Source organism: Crotalus tigris, unplaced genomic scaffold (genome assembly GCF_016545835.1).
Source record: "Crotalus tigris isolate CLP2741 ecotype Arizona unplaced genomic scaffold, ASM1654583v1 scf7180000018101.4720394464:4744507, whole genome shotgun sequence".
Classification (NCBI taxonomy): Eukaryota; Metazoa; Chordata; class Lepidosauria; order Squamata; family Viperidae; genus Crotalus; species Crotalus tigris.
In genome coordinates, this window is record NW_024096823.1 from 135791 (window position 1) to 156985 (window position 21195).

At 40.7% G+C, this 21195-nt stretch overlaps 1 protein-coding gene across 1 annotated transcript in view; it reads right to left on the reverse strand.

Annotated features, from left to right (window-relative positions):
- Positions 1–316: 316 nt before the first annotated feature.
- The window catches only part of TSPAN31 (tetraspanin 31), a 33324-nt gene continuing 12445 nt past the window's right edge, over positions 317–21195 (reverse strand). Inside the window, exons 2-7 of the mRNA XM_039347735.1 lie at positions 20908–21075; positions 14368–14448; positions 12700–12840; positions 5813–5926; positions 2071–4504; positions 317–1939 (exon numbers count right to left, since the gene is read on the reverse strand). Of these exons, the coding sequence (XP_039203669.1) occupies positions 4430–4504; positions 5813–5926; positions 12700–12840; positions 14368–14448; positions 20908–21075 (579 nt within the window). The 3' untranslated portion in view covers positions 317–1939; positions 2071–4429. The remainder of the gene's footprint in view (positions 1940–2070; positions 4505–5812; positions 5927–12699; positions 12841–14367; positions 14449–20907; positions 21076–21195) is intronic.

Genomic DNA, 21195 nt, shown 5'->3' on the forward strand with positions numbered 1-21195 from the left:
TCGACTTCTGTCAGGAGGCTGGTTTTTTATCTGTAGCACAACATTGAGGTAGGTATACCTTAGAGCAGAGGTATCAAACTGCCGGCCCACGGGCTGGATGCGTCATGCCGAAACCGCGCCCACCCCATTGCCGGCAATGGAAAAGTCACGATACGTCACAACATGTCATGTGACATTGTGAGTTTGACACCCCTGCCTTAGAGCAAATTTTTCTTTACCGGAATGTATCGCCACCTAACCTTTCTAACACTGCTGCCATTCCTATCCCCAAGCTAGTAAAGTAGCAAGTACTAAAGAAAAACGCTAAAGATCCGCATTTGACAGAAATGAATTTATTTAAATTGCCTGTCACAACAGGAGCAGTTCCATATGTACATGATGGGAAAAGTATGTAGATCCTAAAGCTGTAGGCAGCTCTTGAATATATCAAGATTGCTCTTTTCTAATACCGTAGGTCTTTCCCTCACCCTCTCCATCAACCATCACTGCAAGGCCAAAAAAGGTGGATTGAAAGAAATGGCCTGCAAACTCCATTTTATGTGTTTAATGCATGGCATCTATCTAGCCCTCCCTCTGAGGTAAACAGGATAAGAAAAGCATGGCTGCAGTCCAATTTTCACTTGCCACCTTATATAAAGTGCACGTTGAATTGCTTCAATCAGTTCCTGCGAGTAATGCAGCTAGGTAGACTGCCAGCACCTTCCCCAGTGTGTAAAGGCTGCTAAAAACGGTGTCCAGTTCCTGCTTAAAAATGTCTCCCCCCATGTAATGGTGACCATCATAAGATCTTTTATAGGAGAAACATGCTCTTATCCCAGGAGGCTTGTAGAATTACAGGCCGGACTCAATATTCCATTTCATGGTATAGTGATGGAGAATGTAGTGGTCCTGCAGCTCTAGATGCAGCTAAATAATATTGATTTTTTCCCCCCTGGATGAATATCAAGCTTTCAGACAGACTGTAGAATTAAAATACTCTTGGGTCGCTTGGATGTTTCACCCGTTCTGGAACGAAATGGGACAACTTGCTGCAGCTCTCTCGCTGCGGCCAATTCACCATGGTCATCTTGCCACAGCCAATTTGCCGCGATCAGCTCAGCATGGCCAACTCAGCACGGGACAACTGACCACAGCCTACTTGCCTGTGGGACAATTCAACAATTATTCAAATTCAATTACAATTATTCCATGATTTAAAAAATTATTTTAATTTTTGTCATTCACATTTCATTTCACTCCTCCTTTTGCATTCTTTCTTTAATGATTCTCTTCCACCAGTTCTTTGATATTAGTGTAACTCTTGTCCCATAGCAAATTGGCTGTGGCAAGTTGTCCCATAACAAGTTGTCCTATACCCTTCTGGAACTTTGATGGGACGAGTATAGCCCTACCAGTTCTGTACCCATTGTCACTTTTACTATCACCACTACAGCGTGTAGTGGACTATAGGGTAGACTTTCTTTAGACTATAGGATAAGATCGGAATCTCATTTTACCATGGTTCTAATTGTTCCACATCCAGAAGGTATTAATTGGGGTTGCCTCTTGGTGTCTGGTAGGCTTCCTCTTGCTCTAAGCTGTCAGGATAAAACCAGTGTGTATGTGTGTGTGTGTGTTTTGGAAGAGTATTCCCAGCTGATGTTAACCTAGCTCTATTGCTTATCATTCAATTCCGAGAAAGAAACTAGTTCCTTTGAACACTGTCAATTCAATAATGAAACTTGATGGCGAGGAACCATCTGAAATTAAATCCAGATGAGTTTTCAAATGGGAAACTGAAGATGGGAGACAGAGATCAGCCTAATTTAGATAAGGTTGCACATTCTCTGAAAGAGCAAGTTCCCAGACTGGGCGTATTCCTCAAGCCTCAAATGTCACTGGATTCTCAGGTGAGGTGAGGTGCACCCTTGCAGTTACGTCTAAACCAGTGTTTCTCAACCTTGACAATTTTAAGGCATGTGGACTTCAACTCCCAGAATTCCACAGCCAGCATTGCTGGCTGTGGAATTCTGGGAGTTGAAGTCCACATGCCTTAAAATTGTCAAGGTTGAGAAACACTGGACTCTAAACTAAATGCACCTTTCCCAGGTTGGCTAGGTTTGATGACAGTTTTCAATGTTTTGTTACTTCATATCTTAACTCCTGCAACGTTTCCATCAAGACTCTCTTAAAGACTGTACAGAAACTGCATTTACTCCTAAAAGCGGCCACTAGAAGGCTAGGATTCAAAGATCATGTGATGCCCGTACTAAAAGTTCTCTGGTTTGCCAGTTGCTTTCTGAGCATAATTTAAGGTGTTAATGTTAACCTTTACAGCTTTAAATGGCTTAGAATCTGTCTCCTGATTCACACTTTTACAGTTGTTGGGATCTAGAGGGCAGGTTCTCTTCACGATGTCTCCCTTGTGCAAATCATGCCAGCTCTTATTTTGGGGGTATGGGAGAGGGCCTTCTACTACTCTCAGACAATGCTCCTTTGGGAGCTGCAAATGGCCACTTTTCTTTCTTTCTTTTTTCTTTTTTGCATTTAGGAAATCCTTAAAGAGGCATTTCTCACCAGGTTATTTGCTTTTTAGATGATTTCGGAATTTTATCATTCGTTGGTATTTGCTTTCTGTTATCATCCATTTTTTATGATCTTCAGAAGGACAGAGTATGTAAATCAAAGTTTACAATGATCTTCTCCCACTTTTCCCCTCTCAACACTTGACTGGAGTTGTTATCTTGGCTCAAAAAGCAGTTTTGAGAGATCAATCTTTCTCAATCCACACTTGTTTCCAAAAGGCAGCAAACTGCTTTGGGGGCTTATCTGTGCGACACCCAGGATGATAACCTCAGAGGCCGCCTGTAGCTTTAGGAGTTGAGGAGAATTTGCCAAGCTATTTCCACCTGCCCTGTATAATAAGTACTTGTTTGCAAAATATGCCACTGATTATGAGACATTTCCTAATCTATAAATAAATAGTACAGGGTGCATGTAATAAGCATATAAAACATTCAAGGTTTCACTAGAAGACATTCATAACTCATCGAAGAGAAAGCAGTCCGTGTTTCCTTTCCCCATTAAAGGGAACGTGCTTCTGCTTTGCTTCTGCTTTTCGTCTTGAAGGCATGGGTCCTTCCAATCTCTGTCCTCAAAAGATCTGGCTCTGAAAGGGCGCCTCTGTAGGAGCTTCCCTAAAACCTTTCTCGACAAGAGACCGACAGCACTGCAACCATCTTTCCTAGGCTGCCATCTAGCTCAGTTAATACTATACAAAGCCCTGTGCTAATGTGTAACAACATGCTTGTGCTCAGCCGCAGCTTCCCTTGTTAAAAGTAGAACAAAAGAAATTGCATATGAGAATGATAGCGGGCTGAAACCGGAAGCAGGGGAGGGGGGGTACTACATAGGCAGGCTAGTGTTCAAACAATGGAATCCCCAATGGGGTTTAGCTAAGATCCTCACATACATTCTTACTCACAACCACTGAATATAGGGGAAACAACTGAACACATACCTATATCACCAGCATACAACAGTTTCAAGTCTTAATCCTCCACCACAGGAAAAATATTGCAAAGGAACATGGAATCCAAATCTCGGGCTGGTATCACTCAAGTCCCTTTTGTTCCAAAGGTGTGTTAAGTTTTCAGAGAAATCATTTTTAAGCCAGTTTTAAGAACTTTTAAAGATGTAATTGTGATTTCACTATGAGCAAGTGAGTTCTTCAGTTAGTTTTAGGCAGATTATGATCTTCCTCCTTAAAAAGGAGGCAGCCTAAGTATATGATTGTAAATTCTGAATTTAGATAAATTTCAATTTCGGCTTGTAAAAAAAATAATAATCCTAAAATAAGATGTCATCATGCTTGTTTAAACTAAATCTTTCCCCAGAGCTGCTTCCTATATAGCACTTGTGTCTACTGCGTTTGACCACAGGAAACACAAATTGGGAAGAGCTGACAAACCTGGCGAAAGTAATTTTATGGGACAATCGTTGCCTCTGCTGCTTAAAAGGTAACACAAACACTTTACTTTGTCAAGATGACAAAGGGGGGGGGGAACAGCTTTAGGGAAAAATCTGGTTTTTTTAAAAACACGGGTACAATAATGCAAAAATTTTAAAAACACCAAAATGATTGTAGTTATGGAGTAGCAATCACGTGAGTCAACAAAATGATTTTTCACTATCTTATGTGATACCAACTAATTGTCTGCCTTTTGCTTCCAGTACTGGATCCCTTTGCCACATGCCACCAAGGCTTCATGTCATGGATGAGATCTCCGCTTGCTGTTTCATCCAATCAGCATTTTGGCATAAAGGCAAAATTCACCCTCACAGGGCCTGCCAGAGCTGTTGGCAATCGAGTGATGGAAATGGGAAGTCTTAAATAAGCAAGAAGTGACTAACTAAAAAGGGAACCTGGAAGGTGGTAGGAGAGAAAGAACTATAAAAAGGCACTGGGGTTGGCTCTGGGATCCTTCTGGTTTCTGTAGCGCATTGCAAGCCATACTCCAAGGATCTGAAAGAGGGGGGAAAAAATCCAATTACTGTACAAAATTTCATTCCTTCATTCCAACATGCTTATCTTATGAATGGTTAGATAAATGGTTTGCCAGGATCAAAGCTGTCTCTTTCAAATATGTGGTGAGAACCCTTTTCAGAGTTAAATTCATAGAACTTCCCTGGCAACGTGATCTTTTCTGAGAATTTGGGAGTTGTGGTCCATTGCTCTAAACAGTGATGGCGAACCTTTTAGAGATTGAGTGCCCAAACTACAACCCAAAATTCACTTATGCATTGTCGAGTGCTGGGTGGGTATGGCCCATTGGCTGGGCGTGGCTGCGGTCATAACGGCAGACTGGGTGGGACTAAAAAGTTCAATCAATCAATTCCAACTTTGCAAGATCTTTTTTTTTCCACAAGAAGTTGAAATCGACTGATTGAACCTTTTTTTTTTTTCTTTTTTTTTTGCACACAGCGGTGGAGGCCTAAAGTGAAAATGTTTTATAAAACCCAGCTGAAGGCCTAGGGCTGGGGCGACAGCACGCATGCCCACAGAGAGGGCTCTGAGTGCCGCCTCTGGCACCCGTGCCATAGGTTCGCCACCACTGCTGTAAAAGAAGTCTTTTTTTGTGAGCCCTAAAATGCCCTGCCTCAACATGCCAAATCAATTCAAATACTGTTTCCATTTCAGCACTTAAATTAAAAAGTAGCTATCCAACCAAACTTTAGAGATGTGAGAACTGTAATTATCAAAGGGGTAGATTTTAATGTTACTCAGATGACTTAAGCATCTCCATCGGTTGTATCAAGAGTCAATTTGATGTAGTGGTTAAGGCACCAGACTAGCAAGCAGGAGACGGCAAGTCCCGCCTTAGCTATGAAAAGTCAGCTGGGTGACTCTGGGACAGTCACACTCTCTCAGCACAACCTACCTCACAGGATTGTTATGGGGAAAACAAGGAGGAAGAAATGTCGGATATGTTTGCTGCCTTGAGTTATTTGCAAAAAATAATAATAATAAAGGCAGGATACAAATAAGTAAATAAAATCTTTCCCTGCGATCAGGGGATATTTGAAGCACTTATTGACTGCTACCTAGGCCAGGGGTAGGCAACCTTGGCTCTTTTATGACTCGTGGACTTCAACTCCCAGAATTCCTGAGCCAGCCATGCTGAGGGGAAAGGGAGAGGTTTCCAAGCTGAGCCATGCTGGCTCAGGAATTCTGGGAGTTGAAGTCCACGAGTCATAAAAGAGCCAAGGTTGCCTACCCCTGACCTAGGCTAAGTAGCCCCTACTTTTTGTTTAGTTTCATAGACATGATTACCTCTGTGAAACTGAAGAAGAGTCCAACTCCACCAAGGATTTTCAAAGCCTCATCTGCATGTTCCATCAGCACAACGCCACATTTGAGGCATCCAATCTTTGATTTCGTGCATGGCTGCATGAGGTGACAAAATGCAGTGTAACTCTGTAATTCTCCATTTGTAAGAGACAACCAGAAATTTTACCAATTTGCAGACACCATTAGCAGCAATCAAAAATTGGACTCAATTAGGAATTGGATTGCTCTTCCTTTGAAGCTGTTAACTGGTGAAATGGCAGGTGATCCTATCCAGTTATTTCTACACAGAAGAAAGTTGCCTACTTACCAATAAAATACAACGGATAGAGCCCTGCCAAAATTGACTCTCAACTGTTAACACCCTGGCAGCATTGTCAAAAGATACAGTTCAGCCCAACTGAACAGAACCACATTGGAAGAAACGGAACACTTCAGGCACACTCATTTGCTGCATCAAAAATGCTTGCAGGAATTCACATCCCATATGTATTCTGCTTTGAATTTAATCCTTGGTAGTCTGCTCTAAATAAGATGAGCTGGTTTGAAAAATACTTTTGAAACTACAAAATGTACACTACATGGATTCATAAATAACACAGTAACATGGTTTTTGTCTTAAGAATGAACCTATTGATATTATCCAAAAAGGAATGCTGGATTACAACCTGAATTTTCAACCTAGCCCTAGGGGGCTCTTTCTCAGTCTCTTGGGGGGCTGCTTAATTTCAAGTACTGGAAGTCTGGAGAGCCTCAGATTAGGAGTTTCCTTGTTTATCTTTGGGCTGCTTGAATTTATGACAGCAGAAGCCAAGATGACTTCCAAAGAAGGTACTGTGGTAGGTGTAGGTGATCAGGGTTGGCAACTGAGGGTACAATAGTTAAGTGTGAGTTGCAAATTGGACTTTGGTTGAGAATTTGCTCTACCATCAGCGTTGCTCTGGAGGCTGGTTTGGAAGAGAATGATTCTTTAAAAGGATTTGGACCTTTTAAGAGAGACTAGAACAAGAATGTGACTTGGAACAATTTAGAAATCAGTTTTCATCAACATGAGGCTCCTGTAGAGTTGCCCCCCCCCAAGAAATGTTGAGATGTTGTTGGGTCTAGAATTTGGGTGAGGTTCATATTAGTCAATAGGGCATCTAATTTTTGAGTAGCTCCTGGCCTCCAGTGAGAATAGATTATGGGAGCAGACGGGGAGGAAGGTAGATATGTAGGTGTGCTGTGGACATGGTAGAAGATGAATGGGGTGTTGGGGAGGTTGAATCAGCTCACAATTACTGTGGTTGATTATGGTTCTGTGATAGATGGCAGAGGGGTTTTTTTTGCATCCGGATATAAGCCAGGGTGAATGTAAAGGTAGCAGTATAAGAGGGATTTTGAAAGCCTTCTACTCCAACATCCTACTCAAGCAGGAGACCCTATACCATTCTGGACAAATGGCTGTCCAATCTCTTCTTAAAAACCCTCAGTGATGGCACATCCACAACTTCTGGAGACAAGCTGCTCCACTGATTAATTGTTCTCACTGTCAGGATATTTCTCCTTAATTATAGGTTTTCCCTCTCCTTGATAAAACTCCATCTGTTACTTCTTGTTCTGCCCTCAGAGAATAGGTTGACCCCTCTTCTTTGTGACAGCCCCTTAGAGATTGGAAGACTGCTGTTAATGTCACTCCTGCTTCTTCTCTTCGTTAGTCTAGACATATCCATTTCTGCCACAGTTCAGCATCATGTTTTAGCCTCCAGTCTCGTAATCATCTTCACTGTGTATGGGAGTATTGTGGAGAAATCAGATTACAGTTGTGACAGGCAATGAGGGAGGGTGGCAGGAGGGTGAAGATGAACCACACTCAGGAAAGAAATGCTTGATATCTTCAGTCATCACTCTCCCTTTTCCAGCTTCCAACTCTCATTCTAAAAGCCAGATTGCTGGAACCAAGGCTCTGGCTGCTGCTACTGACAGGTCTGTCTATTATTATTTAATATCTATTAAAATTGGTATACGAGAGTTGGGCAGATATATAAATTAATTTAATAAATAAATAAGGATGCCTGACACTTCTCGTTTGCATTACTGAAACCTAAGTGGGAGGAGGAGGTCATGTTCTTTTCTTGGAAAGCTGCCAATCCTGGATTTTGAGTTTGCAACTAGCGAGAGTCCTGACATGCAGGAAGGTAAGTAGAGATTCTATCAGTATCAAGTGACATTACTCTGCAAATAGCCAGGCACTAATCCTTGTTTGAGCCGAATGGGTTTATTCCTCCTGTACCATTCCTTCTCCTACCAAGTAGCAACCATGTCAGAGCTAATAGACCTTATTGCTGGGGTGCAAATGGAGTACCCCAAGCTGGTAGTTTTGGGAGATTTCAGCATGCCTTTCCTTGACAAGGTTCATGGTATGGATCAGGAGTAAATGGCTGCCATGACAATTATGGACCTGACCCCGTGTATGAGGGCCTAACGCATATGAAAAAAAAATAACATGTTAGATTTGTACTTTTATCTCAATATGATCTGACCCATGACCTTTGCCTGTTGTGGAGAATCTGCTCTTTGATTGGTGGGGAGTTCTACGATGGAACCACCACCTCAGTGGGAAAAGGCCTATTAACCCAAGTGCCTAATGGATGTTGCAGAGTGTTTAAAATAAATAACAACAAATCCAGCTTGGATGCAACCTATTTTCATATTTGGTGGACTTGTAGAAATATAAAAGCTTTTTGGATTAAGATTTGGTGGAACATTCAAAAGATTTTTAAAAGAAAGATAAAGTTCACGCCACAACTATTTTTATTGGGTGTTATTGTAGATTGTGATGCTAAAGAAACTATTTTGATGTTGAATTTTATAACAGCTGCAAGGTTATTAGTAGGGCAATATTGGAAGAAAGATTCTTTGCCTACTATAGAAGATTGGATGCTTAAGGTGTCAAATTTAGCAGAAATGGCAAAAAATTCTGCTTACTTGAAGGATCACTCACAAGAAAGATATATTTCGGTTTGGAGAAGATGGATAGATTATATTCAGAATAAATATGGGATTAAAATGTTTCATTTAGCCTATGAGTAAACTTTAGAGTATTATTAATAGTTTCTTTTTTAATTTTTATTAGTTTTAGTATGGTTTAACAATATTGATTTGTTTATATTATTAACTTTATTTTTAATTTGTTTATATTTATGTTATAAGGGAGTTAAAGTGCGTTATGGACTTGGTTACTTGTATAGTTGGGTTTTTTTTTTTAGAGTTTGACTGTTTATTTGTAACCCTGTATTCAGCTCTGGAAAATGGGGGAGGGGGGTAGGGGTGGGTGGGTCTTGGGATGTATATTGTATAAAAATTTTCAATAAAAATAAATAAATAACAATAAATCTGACTTGATCCTTTTAATAGTCACAACCATTTCAATGGCTGCTATGAGGAATCCTCATGGTATTTTGTAGATAGCCAACCAGATTCCAGAGCAGTTATATTTCAGTAGAAGAATGGAGATGACTGAAGTTTTATCTTGTCATATGATCTGGGATCATTTTGAATCTTGAGGAAATATCTGGAATGTCAGCTTCACCGCTTCTTAGGTGAATGCCTATCCCTCAGGGCTGGTTAGGGCCTTCCATAAAGGGGCAGAAAGCTGGATTTGAAGAGCAATAAATTCTTCTCCAAGTGAGGACCCCTGCCTGTAACCTTTGGGGGGGAAAGGGTGCAGTACGCCCTCTGTTCAAAGAACTGTCAAGCAAGTTCAGATTCTGGCATCAAGCTTTCCTTGCTCAACCCCTCCCTTCTCATGCAGTCACAGGTCACATTATCCAATTAGTGAGAAGGTCAAACGTTTACTTCCTCTTTCTTTCCCCGGGCTTTTTCCCCCGCCCAGTCTAAGCTAAATATTAACCCAATAAATGCCAGACAGTTTTGCATATTGTCAAAGCAAGAATATACAGTATTTTCAGCATTGACAAGAACTTTGACTTGATTTGATTGCTTCGGATAATTTAGATCTATAATCTAGGAAAGATTCTAGAGAAAACAGTGGCTCTGCAAATCCAGAGAATCTAGAGAAAATGTTATTTAGACCCTTGGTAGTCAGGTTATAGGCCAGGGTACAGCATGGAAACTGCTTTGGTTGCACTTGTGAATGATATGGAGAAACTAGAATTGGGAAAGCACAACCACTCCTGTCTCTTCTGAATAAGGTGAGGATTGCAACTACATGACTTTTTATTTTCTGTTTTTTTTTATATATTTCTGATTCTGTTATTTTTGTTGATGCATAAATTGGGACTATTTTTTTCCTTTCTGGATGTCATTTTCTTTTATAATTAGACTGTTAACCACCCAGAGTCTTTGGGAATAGATAGTATGCAAATAAAGTAATTAAATGAACAAACCCATCTCTTATGGATTAGAAGGTAATGTCTTGGACAACAAGCTGCTTAGTCCTAATTAACTTTAAAACAAAGCTCCTGAAAAAGGAAGGATAGCATGTTGCAAAGGAAGGCAGCATTCTTCAGCTTCATCTTTTAGTGCAGCAATAGATTTAAGATAAGAGAAAATAACCTGTATTGACATTTTTTTTTTTTACTGTGGGCACACTGGCCCACTTTAAAAATGAAATTTTGTTGCCTGCTCTCAAAAGAGAGAATATATTTACCCATACACATAACACACATATACACATGTTACATACATATGTATATACCTATCCCAGGGATAGGCAACCATGGCTCTTTTACGACTTGTGGACTTCAACTCCCAGAATTCCTGAGCCAGCCATGCTGAGGGGAAAGGGAGAGGTTTCCAAGCTGAGCCATGCTGGCTCAGGAATTCTGGGAGTTGAAGTCCACGAGTCATAAAAGAGCCAAGGTTGCCTACCCCTGACCTATACCATGCATAAATATACATATATACAAACATACATACATACGTACGTACATACATACATACATACATACAAATCACTGTCCATTTTGAATACATAGCGGAGATGTTATATGGAACAAAACTGTGACTGAATCTGGATGTTCTGCTTTGGATACCATGGAGCCTCCTCTAAGAAAGTAACAAGGAAAACAGGTCATGAAGAGGATGTGCAGCATCCCAGACATTCCTGCAGATCCTACTCAAGCATGGCTTATATGCCATGTCCTGGATACACAGAAGTGAACTACCATCCTCACCACCATCACCATTGTCATTTGGGCCCGTGGGAAGGTCTTTCTGATAAATATATACTTTGTACTAGCAGAAATTAGTGAATACGAGGCATACTTTCAAAATTCAAAATGTCTCCAATCCTAAAATTACTGTTATATGTAACCAATCACGATTAAAAGAAACCTTGTACAACAGTTAAAATCTTGCAGTCTGAGTGCATTTAATAAACAATTGTGAGTAATAAATGATTAAGAGCACATTGGTCCTAGTTAACACAAAGTATGTAAACAATGCTGGAACTAGTTGCCAAACATATTGCCCAGCCTTGTTTTACATCTTTCTATTGAATGGAAGAATCACCTCTGCTGAAAAATTGCTGGAAAGGAAGATTGTTATTTTATATTATGCCTGGTATTTTATACAGAGCAATAACATATATAGGGACAAATGCTCACAAGTAGACAGAATGTCACGTATAGCCATTTTTTTTCACTGAATGACTAATGCTCTAATCCAGGATGTGTCAATTTGGGTTCCGAGCAGTCCTTACTAAGAAAACCTGAAAAGGCAGACAATCTTTCCTAAAACGTTTAGCGGGAAAATACTCTTAAGTCACCAACACTTGAAGCAACAGTGGGGAACAAGCAGGCCTGTTGAAATGGCATCCCTGGGTCCCTCACCATCATGAAATGAGGCAATAATGCTGGAGAGCCCCATAATCACATTCAGAGATACACAGCTGGAGATGGTAATTTAGATAATTGCTTCAACTGAAGGAGCCTAAGAACAGAAGAGATTTCTGTTTTTAAATCTAGATCACTGAAAGAGGAGGAAATGAGCCACAAGCAAAGGAACTAAAAACAAAAAACTATCAACCCTGCATCTTGTATGACTGGCTTTGCTGGGCCAAATGGGAATTGCATGGGAATATCTGGAAGGACTTGAGGTAGAAAGTCTTATCTTTAGGGTGGTAAAAAATTAGGAAGAGTAAAAATATGAAGGGTGGAAAAAAGCCAAATAGAAGAACTGTTTGGTTTTTCCATTGTTACAACCCCATACTACAGATTGTCCTCACAATTGAGTCCAAAATTTCCCTTGCTAAGCAAGACTGTTGTTAAGCGGATTTTGCCCCACTTTATGACCTTTCTTGCCACAGTTGCTAAGTGAATCACTGCAGTAAGTTTGTAACATAGCTGTTAAGTGAATCTGGCTTCCCCACTGACTTTGCTTGTCAGAAGGTCACGGAATAAATATATGGGGCTTGCTTTCATATAAGCTTCCTTAAACCAGGGCTATTTTTCTTACACATGTTTTGCTATCATCTAGAAGAATTTAATGCGAAATCTTCTTAGTTCTCTAAGTATCCTTTTCTCAAAGGAAAGGTTTTATTTGCATGCTTCATTTTTGAGTTAAAAGCATAGCTATCATACATTAGAAATTGGGGGTGGTTTATTCTTTAAAATTCCCTGTACTGAAGCATTAGATATGGCCCAATTCCAGTGCATAGGAACCTCATTTTTCAAATTATCTTGGGTGCTGTAGCTGATTTGTATCAGCCTTGGATGCTTTGGGAAATGAGCCAACAGCTCAAAGCCTCAAGTACACCTGAATCCTTACTCATCATTTCCAGCGTGTTAAACCTCTTTAATTAGAGCATATATCTTTTACAAGTTAAATATCTCATTCATAAGGCAAAGAATCCCAAAGTGTACACTTACTGCACTGCAATTGTCAACATCGCTCTTAAATAGCTCAGCAGACTCAGTGTTGTTGAATAGCCCACAGCAATTTAAGCTGTTTTCCAATGATATCCTGGTGTTGTCATTCAGCAATTTCCAAGTACCGCTTAAAAGTCTTTCCTGGAAGGAGAAAGAGAGAGAGACAGGAGGAGGAGGAGGAGGAGGAGGAGGAGGAGGAGGAGGAGGAGGAGGAGGAAGAGAGAGAGAGAGAGAGAGGGAGGGAGGGAGAGAGAGAGAGAGAGAGAGAGAGAGAGAGAGAGAGAGAGAGAGAGAGACTTGGAAAGTTTCATAAAATGGAATTTTCAGTGACATGACATAAGGGCTTCTTAATTTTTGCCCATCTAGCCAAGGAAGCTGAATTTTGATCTTCTACAGGTAGTCTTCGATTTACGACCAGTCCCTTAGCAACTGAGTTTACAGCAGATTTCCCCAGGACTATGTATGATCTGAATTCAGAGTCAAAAAAGGACGCAAAATCAGGCAGTCACATGGTGACCTGCTTAACAACTGGCCCGGCCTACAACCATAATTCTGGGCTCAATTATGGTCGTAAATTGAGGACCACCTGTATGACTTAGGTACCTTGAGGGGAAATGTTTGTGAAACAGCACCTCAGGCATATTCTCCAACCTGTCTTCCCCCTGATGCATTGCACAACCCCAGAATTTCCAAGTGGTTACAACACAAGAAATTTCGGGAACTGTCTAATAATGCATCTGAAGAACAGGAAGTTAGGGAACCCTTGCGCAAAATACAAACTTAATTGGATTAAACAGCAAAAGTGAAATTAAATGTAAAGAAAGCAAACACACTTGCTGACTGCATTTGTTCCACATGTTAGACTAAATGCGGTTCAGCAGTTTACTGTTCATAATGTTGTGGGAAGTCAGTCATTACCTTAACATGTTGCACAAACCAACAGATCTTCTGCTTAATGTGATTTGTTTGGCCACAGCACATTCCATGAATAGAACTACTATATTTCACAACCCAGGTATTGGATTCAGGGTACTGTGTGAATGCAACATGCAACAACACAATTGGGAAAGGACGAGACGAGGTTTAACCTACTGATCTTTTCAGCAATTTGAACCTTTGCTGGAAACTCAGTGGTGTGTGTGTGTGTATATATATATATATATATATATATATATTAAACTGGGTGAACAATTAAGCAGCTACACAATTGGGCTAAAGGACATGCTGAACACACGCATACACACACACAAGTACACAGAGACAAATGCAAGATTAACATGCTGCTTGGGCCAAGAAAAAAAGTCTTCCTGTTATTAAGCTTGGAAAACAAAGAGGAAATTTACCCTATAGTTATACTTTTGTTGACCTAACAAGGAATGGTTTTAACAGTTCCTTTCCTTAAAGTTGCCAAATCACAATTTCCACATTCAGTATCTCTATTTGTATCAGACGTCTAAGAGATCAAAGCAAATTGGGTGGAAGTCACAAACCTCACCCTGCTCATAGGGTTGGGATATCTTGCAAGTGGCTCCATTTTTTGTTCCTTTGTTTGTTTGTTTAAATGATGGGAATAAACACAAAGGCCATTTTCTGAAAGTAAATTTGCTTCAGTGCAGACTAAATATGACAGAAAAACTGAATGAAACTCGGACAGAAAGGCAGACTTACTTGCTTATGTGGCTTTAGTGTCAGGCATGCACAGGAAATTCCAAACTGGAAAATAAAGATTAGCCCTAGAATTATCATATACTGAAGACACAATTAAGGAACATCTCAGGGAAAATATAGAGTTTGTTAACAGCAAATAAAATGTGAGTTACAGATAAAATGATATTTACAGGAAGAAAATTAACAGGAAGCAAAATATTCTCAAAAGTAGTATAGATTCTTCCAAGAAGTTTATAAAACTGGGAATACTTTTTAAAGATTGGGAATGCCATTGTTTGACATTAGGAGTCCAGGTATACAGGATATTTTAAACCAGTGGTTCTCAACCTTTTTAATGCCGCGACCCCCAACCAGTCGTAAGTCGAGGACTACTCAACCGGTCATAAGTTGAGGACTACTCAACTGGTGCAGCACCGTTTGCAGAATGGGACTTTTGGCAGGCTCAGCAGGGCAGAGACAGCCTGGACAATTCCTATTGGCTTTTGAAAGCCAATAGAATTAGACTCTATTCAAGAGAGTCTATTCTATTGGCTTTCAAAAGCCAATAGAATAAAAGGGAGTAGCACAGCTAAGGAAAAGGGGGAAAAAATGGCGGACTGCGTTGTTTGGCGACCCCCGTGAAATGGTCGTTCGACCCCAAATGGGGTCCCGACCCACAGGTTGAGAACCACTGTTTTAAACAGTCAAAGCTGTTGTTCATGAGGATAAACTACAGTTAGTCCTCAACTTACGACCACAACTGAGCCCAAAATTTCTGCAGCTAAGTGAGACGTTTATTGAGGTTTGCCTCATTTTATGAGCTTGCTTGCCACAGTTGTTCAGTGAATCACTACAGTTGACAAATTAGGTGAATCTGGCTTCCCCATTGACTTTGCTTGACTGAAGGTCGTAAAAGGGAATCACATGATCTCAGGACGCCAACTATCATAAGTATGAGTAGTTGCCAAGCATCTGAATTTTGATCACGTGATCATGGGGATGCTGCAAAGGGCGTAACTGTTGAAAACGGTCGTAAGTCACATTTTTCAGTGCCACTGTAACTTTGACGGTCACTAAATGAACTGTGTAAGCTGAGGACTGCCTCTACTGCTCAGCTAAGAGTGCTAATCTGAATGACAGTGGTTTCTTAAGGATGACAGTAAGAGAAGGATATTTTTGCCCTGTTCATTAATAAACTCTTACCTCAATCACGGGTCTCCTATTGTAAATCAGAATCCAGAAAATCCAGAAACCAATCCAGACTTTGCAGCTGACATTTTCCTCTCCAGTATTGCAAAAGAAAAAAGGCATCAGCTTCTCTAGACCGTTTCCTGTATATCCCTTTGTTGGTTAACTATTGCTGAGCTGAACTGAAAGGTGACTATTTTTGGTTTAAAGTGTCTCAGCACACAAAGCAACACTGACTCTTATTTCCTGTTGCCTTACATCAGTATTTCTCATTTCATGTTTTCTGGGCAAATAAGGAAGTTGCTTGATACCACTTACACTGCCTCTCATTCATTCATGAGCAGCCTAATTCTGTTGAGAAATCCACAAAAAAACCCCCCCCAGAAATTGGCTGTTGGAAGTTGGGGGAGGTTGTTACGATAAAAGGTGAGTTATGCTTCCGAAGCAGATTTTGAATGGTCAACAACCAGCCACAATGTTTCAAAAGGCTTCATCTCAGATTTTTGTGGTTTTAATAATGCTGACAACCAGGCTATGCGCAGAGACACTACGACCTTGAAATACTCCGAAAGGTTGTTTTGAAGTCATTCCCCTTTTCTTAAAAACAAAAAAACAAAACCCAGCCTTTCTGAGAAACAAAACTGCACCACTCAGCTGCAGCTTAAGAGTCAGTCTGGATTTCTATGTCAATTGGCTTGGTTCGTTTCCACAAAATATAAAGACAGGAGTGAAAGAAAAAAAAAAAGCAACCTAAAATATAACGTTTACTTGTAGCCTCTTTTTGTTTTCTAAGTTTGCATACATTGTTTTATAATAGATTTTTTTGCTGTAATGTTATACAGTTGTACCCAGACACAGATTTATTCATCAACTTATATATGCAGGATTTATCTTAATGTTATAATGATCTGAGGGCTGGAAGGGACTATACCAGGGGTAGGCAACCTTGGCTCTTTTATGACTCGTGGACTTCAACTCCCAGAATTCCTGAGCCAGCATGGCTCAGCATGGAAATCTCTCCCTTTTTCCTCAGCATGGCTGGCTCAGGAATTCTGGGAGTTGAAGTCCACGAGTCATAAAAGAGCCAAGGTTGCCTACCCCTGGACTAAATCATAATCAAATTTTAATTCTTGCCTGAAGGCAGGACTTTTTAACTACTCATTTTCATTAACAGATTCACATTTTCCATAATGTGACAAAAAGAGAAGAAAGCTCCAGGAGCAGAGTCCTTAGAATTAAGGGAAGGCCAGCTATTATTTTCAATACAGAAGAAAAATATTACCTATTTGGTAGCCTCAAGTGCCCAAGTGAAAGTGAGGAAAACTTACAAATATATTTCACCAACATATCTATCTTCCTGCCACTCCCTTAAATAAACTCTCACCTAGTGATACAATGGGAATTGTAGCTCATCAAGATCTAAACAGTCGCAAGTTCTCACTTTTAACATACCGTGTTTCCCTGGGCTTATTTTTGGGGTAGGGCTTATATTAGGCCCACCCCTAAATATCAAGCTAGGGCTTATTTTGGAGATAGGTCTTACTTTCGGGGAAACACGGTAGGCAGTCCACAATATTGCTGGAATTGGGTATGTCTAGTTTAATGAACCTCTTTATGGATTACTGCCTTGTCGTGGCGAAGGGGCCTGCGTAACTCAATGAAGCTATAAGCTATGCCGTGCAGGGCCACCCAAGACGGACAGATTATAGTAGAGAGTTCTGACAAAATTGATCCACTGGAGAAGGAAATGGCAAACCACTCCAGTATCTTTGCCATGAAAACCCCATGGACAGTACTAAAAGGAAAAAAGATATGACGCTGGAAGATGAGCCCCTCAGGTCGGAAGGTGTCCAATATGCTACTGGGGAAGAGCAAAGGGCTAGTACTAGTAGCGCCAGAAAGAATGAAGCAACTGGGCCAAAGCCGAAAGGACGCTCAGCTGTGGATATATCTGGTGGTGAAAGGAAAGTCCGATGCTGTAAAGATTTTTTCTCCATAGGAACCTGGAATGTAAGATCCATGAATCAAGGCAAGCTAGACGTAGTCAAAAAAGAGATGACAAGACTGAACATCGACATCTTAGGAATCAGCGAACTAAAATGGACAGGAATGGGTGAATTTAACGCAGATGACCATCAGGTATACTACTGTGGGCAAGAATCCCTCAGAAGAAATGGAGTAGCCTTCATAGTCAATAAAAGAATAGGAAAAGCAATACTGGGATACAATCCTGAAATTGACAGAATGATCTCAATTCGAATCCAAGGCAAACCATTCAATATCACAGTAGTCCAAATCTATGCCCCAACCACTGGTGCTGAAGAGGATGAAATTGACCGGTTCTATGAAGCCCTACAGCACCTTATAGAATTAACACCAAAAAATGATGTCCTTATCATCATGGGGGATTGGAATGCTAAGGTAGGAAGCCAAAAGATAACTGGAATAACAGGCAAGTTTGGCCTTGGAGTACAAAATGAAGCAGGGCACAGGCTAATAGAATTTTGTCAAGAGAATACGATGGTCATAACAAACACTCTTTTCCAACAACCCAAGAGACGGCTCTACACATGGACATCACCAGACGGTCAACATAGAAATCAGATTGACTATGTGCTCTGCAGCCAAAGATGGAGAAGCTCTATACAGTCAGTAAAAACAAGACCAGGAGCTGACTGTGGCTCAGATCATGAGCTTCTCGTTGCAAAATTTAGGCTTAAATTGAAAAAAGTAGGGAAAAGCACTAGGCCACTCAGGTATGAACTAAATCATATTCCTGATGAATATACAGTAGAGGTGACAAATAGATTTAAGGAACTGGATCTGATAGACAGAGTGCCTGAAGAACTATGGATGGAAGTTCGCAACATTGTACAAGAGGTAGCAACTAAAACCATCCCAAAGAAAAAGAAATGCAAGAAAGCAAAATGGCTGTCTGAGGAAGCTTTGCAAATAGCTGAGGAAAGAAGGGAAGCGAAAGGCAAAGGAGAAAGAGAAAGATACACCCAATTGAATGCAGAATTCCAGAGAGTAGCTAGAAGAGATAAGAATGCCTTCTTAAATGAACAGTGCAAAGAAATAGAAGAAAACAACAGAATAGGGAGGACCAGAGATCTCTTCAAGAAAATTGGAGATATGAAGGGAACGTTTCATGCAAAGATGGGCATGATAAAGGACCAAAATGGCAGAGACCTAACAGAGGCAGAAGAGATTAAGAAGAGATGGCAAAACTACACAGAAGAACTATACAAGAATGAGCTTAACATCCCAGATAACCACAATGAGATGGTCACTGACCTCGAACCAGACATCCTAGAATGTGAAGTGAAATGGGCCTTAGAAAATCTGAGCAACAACAAAGCTAGTGGAGGTGACAGTATTCCAGCTGAGCTATTCAAAATCTTAAAAGACGATGCAGTAAAAGTGCTACACTCAATTTGCCAGCAAATTTGGAAAACTCAACAGTGGCCACAGGATTGGAAAAGGTCAGTTTACATTCCAATTCCAAAGAAAGGCAATGCCAAAGAATGTTCAAACTATCGCACCATTGCACTCATTTCACATGCTAGTAAAGTTATGCTTAAAATCCTACAAGCTAGACTCCAGCAGTATGTGGATCGAGAACTACCAGAAGTACAGGCAGGATTTCGAAGAGGCAGAGGAACTAGAGATCAAATTGCCAACATACGCTGGATCATGGAGAAAGCTAGGGAGTTCCAGAAAAACATCTACTTCTGCTTCATTGACTATGCAAAAGCCTTTGATTGTGTGGATCACAACAAATTGTGGCAAGTTCTTAAAGAGATGGGAGTACCAGACCATCTCATTTGTCTCTTGAGAAACCTATATGCGGGTCAAGAAGCAACAATGAGAACCGAACACGGAACCACTGATTGGTTCAAAATTGGAAAAGGAGTCCGGCAAGGCTGTATACTGTCGCCCTGCCTATTTAACTTATATGCAGAGCACATCATGAGAAAGGCAGGGTTAGATGAATCAAAAGTTGGAATTAAGATTGCCGGGAGAAATATCAACAACCTAAGATATGCAGATGATACCACTCTAATGGCAGAAAGTGAAGAGGAACTAAAGAGCCTCTTGATGCGGGTGAAGAAGGAGAGTGCAAAAGTTGGCTTGAAACTCAACATTAAGAAAACCAAAATCATGGCATCCGGCCCTCTCAATTCCTGGCAAATAGATGGGGAAGAAATGGAGGTAGTGACAGATTTTATTTTTCTGGGCTCCAAGATCACCTCAGATGGGGACTGCAGCCAAGAAATTAAAAGACGCTTGCTCCTGGGGAGGAAAGCTATGGCAAATCTAGACAGCATTCTAAAAAGCAGAGACATCACCCTGCCAACAAAAGTGCGTATAGTCCAGGCCATGGTTTTCCCAGTTGCAATGTATGGCTGTGAAAGTTGGACCATAAGAAAGGCTGAGCGCAAAAGAATTGAGGCCTTTGAACTATGGTGCTGGAGAAGACTCCTGCGAGTCCCTTGGACTGCAAGGCGTTCAAACCGGTCAGTCCTAGAAGAGATCAACCCCGACTGCTCTTTAGAAGGCCAGATCCTGAAGTTGAAACTCAAATACTTTGGCCACCTAATGAGAAGGAAGGACTCACTGGAGAAGGGCCTAATGCTGGGAAAGATTGAGGGCAATAGAAGAAGGGGACGACAGAGAATGAGATGGCTGGATGGAGTCACTGAAGCAGTAGGTGTGAATTTAAATGGATTCCAGAAGATGGTAGAGGACAGGAAGACCTGGAGGAACGTTGTCCATGGGGTCGCGATGGGTCGGACACGACTTCGCAATTAACAACAACAACAAGTTTAATGAAGAGAAGGACGAGGGGGGACATGATAGCAGTGTTCCAATATCTCAGGGGCTGCCAGAAAGAAGAGGGAGTCAAGCTATTCTCCAAAGCACCTGAAGGCAGGACGAGAAGCAACAGATGGAAACTAAGCAAGGAGAGAAGCAACCTAGAGCTAAGGAAAAACTTCTTGACAGTTAGAACAATTAACCAGTGGAACAACCTGCCTCCAGAAGCGGTGAATGTTCCAACACTGGAAGTTTTTAAGAAGAGACTGGACAGACATTTGTCCGAAATGGTATAAGGTTTCCTGCCTGAGAAGGGGGTTGGACTAGATGACCTCCAAGGTCCCTTCCAACTTTATATTATTATTATTATATTATTATTATTATTATTATTATTATTATTATTATTATTATTATTATTATTATTATTATATTGGCAATTTCAACTCCAGTCATGCCAACGACACATCTGGTGGAATTTTCACATATCTATTTTTGCCAGGTAGACTTCAGGAGACAGGCAATGAATTCTGCTTTGCCAATAGCACAGAAGGATACAAAGAAAAGCATAACTTGGTGATGGTTGATAGCACCAATGAGTCCCACAATGGCGATGAGAAGCAGGAAGAAACCCACAGCAATGACCCCTCCGATGATGTTCAGGCTGGGAACGATTCCAAATTCTTTACCCCAGGCAGCCACTCCAATCAGTAGTAGACCAACCAGCTGGAAAACAAGGAAGATTTGGGTTAGGAAGAAGATGCAAAAATCAGAAACACTAAAAACTATTCCAATCTATTTAGCTTTTCTTTTCTCTTCAATAATGTGCATTATTTCCATTCCCAA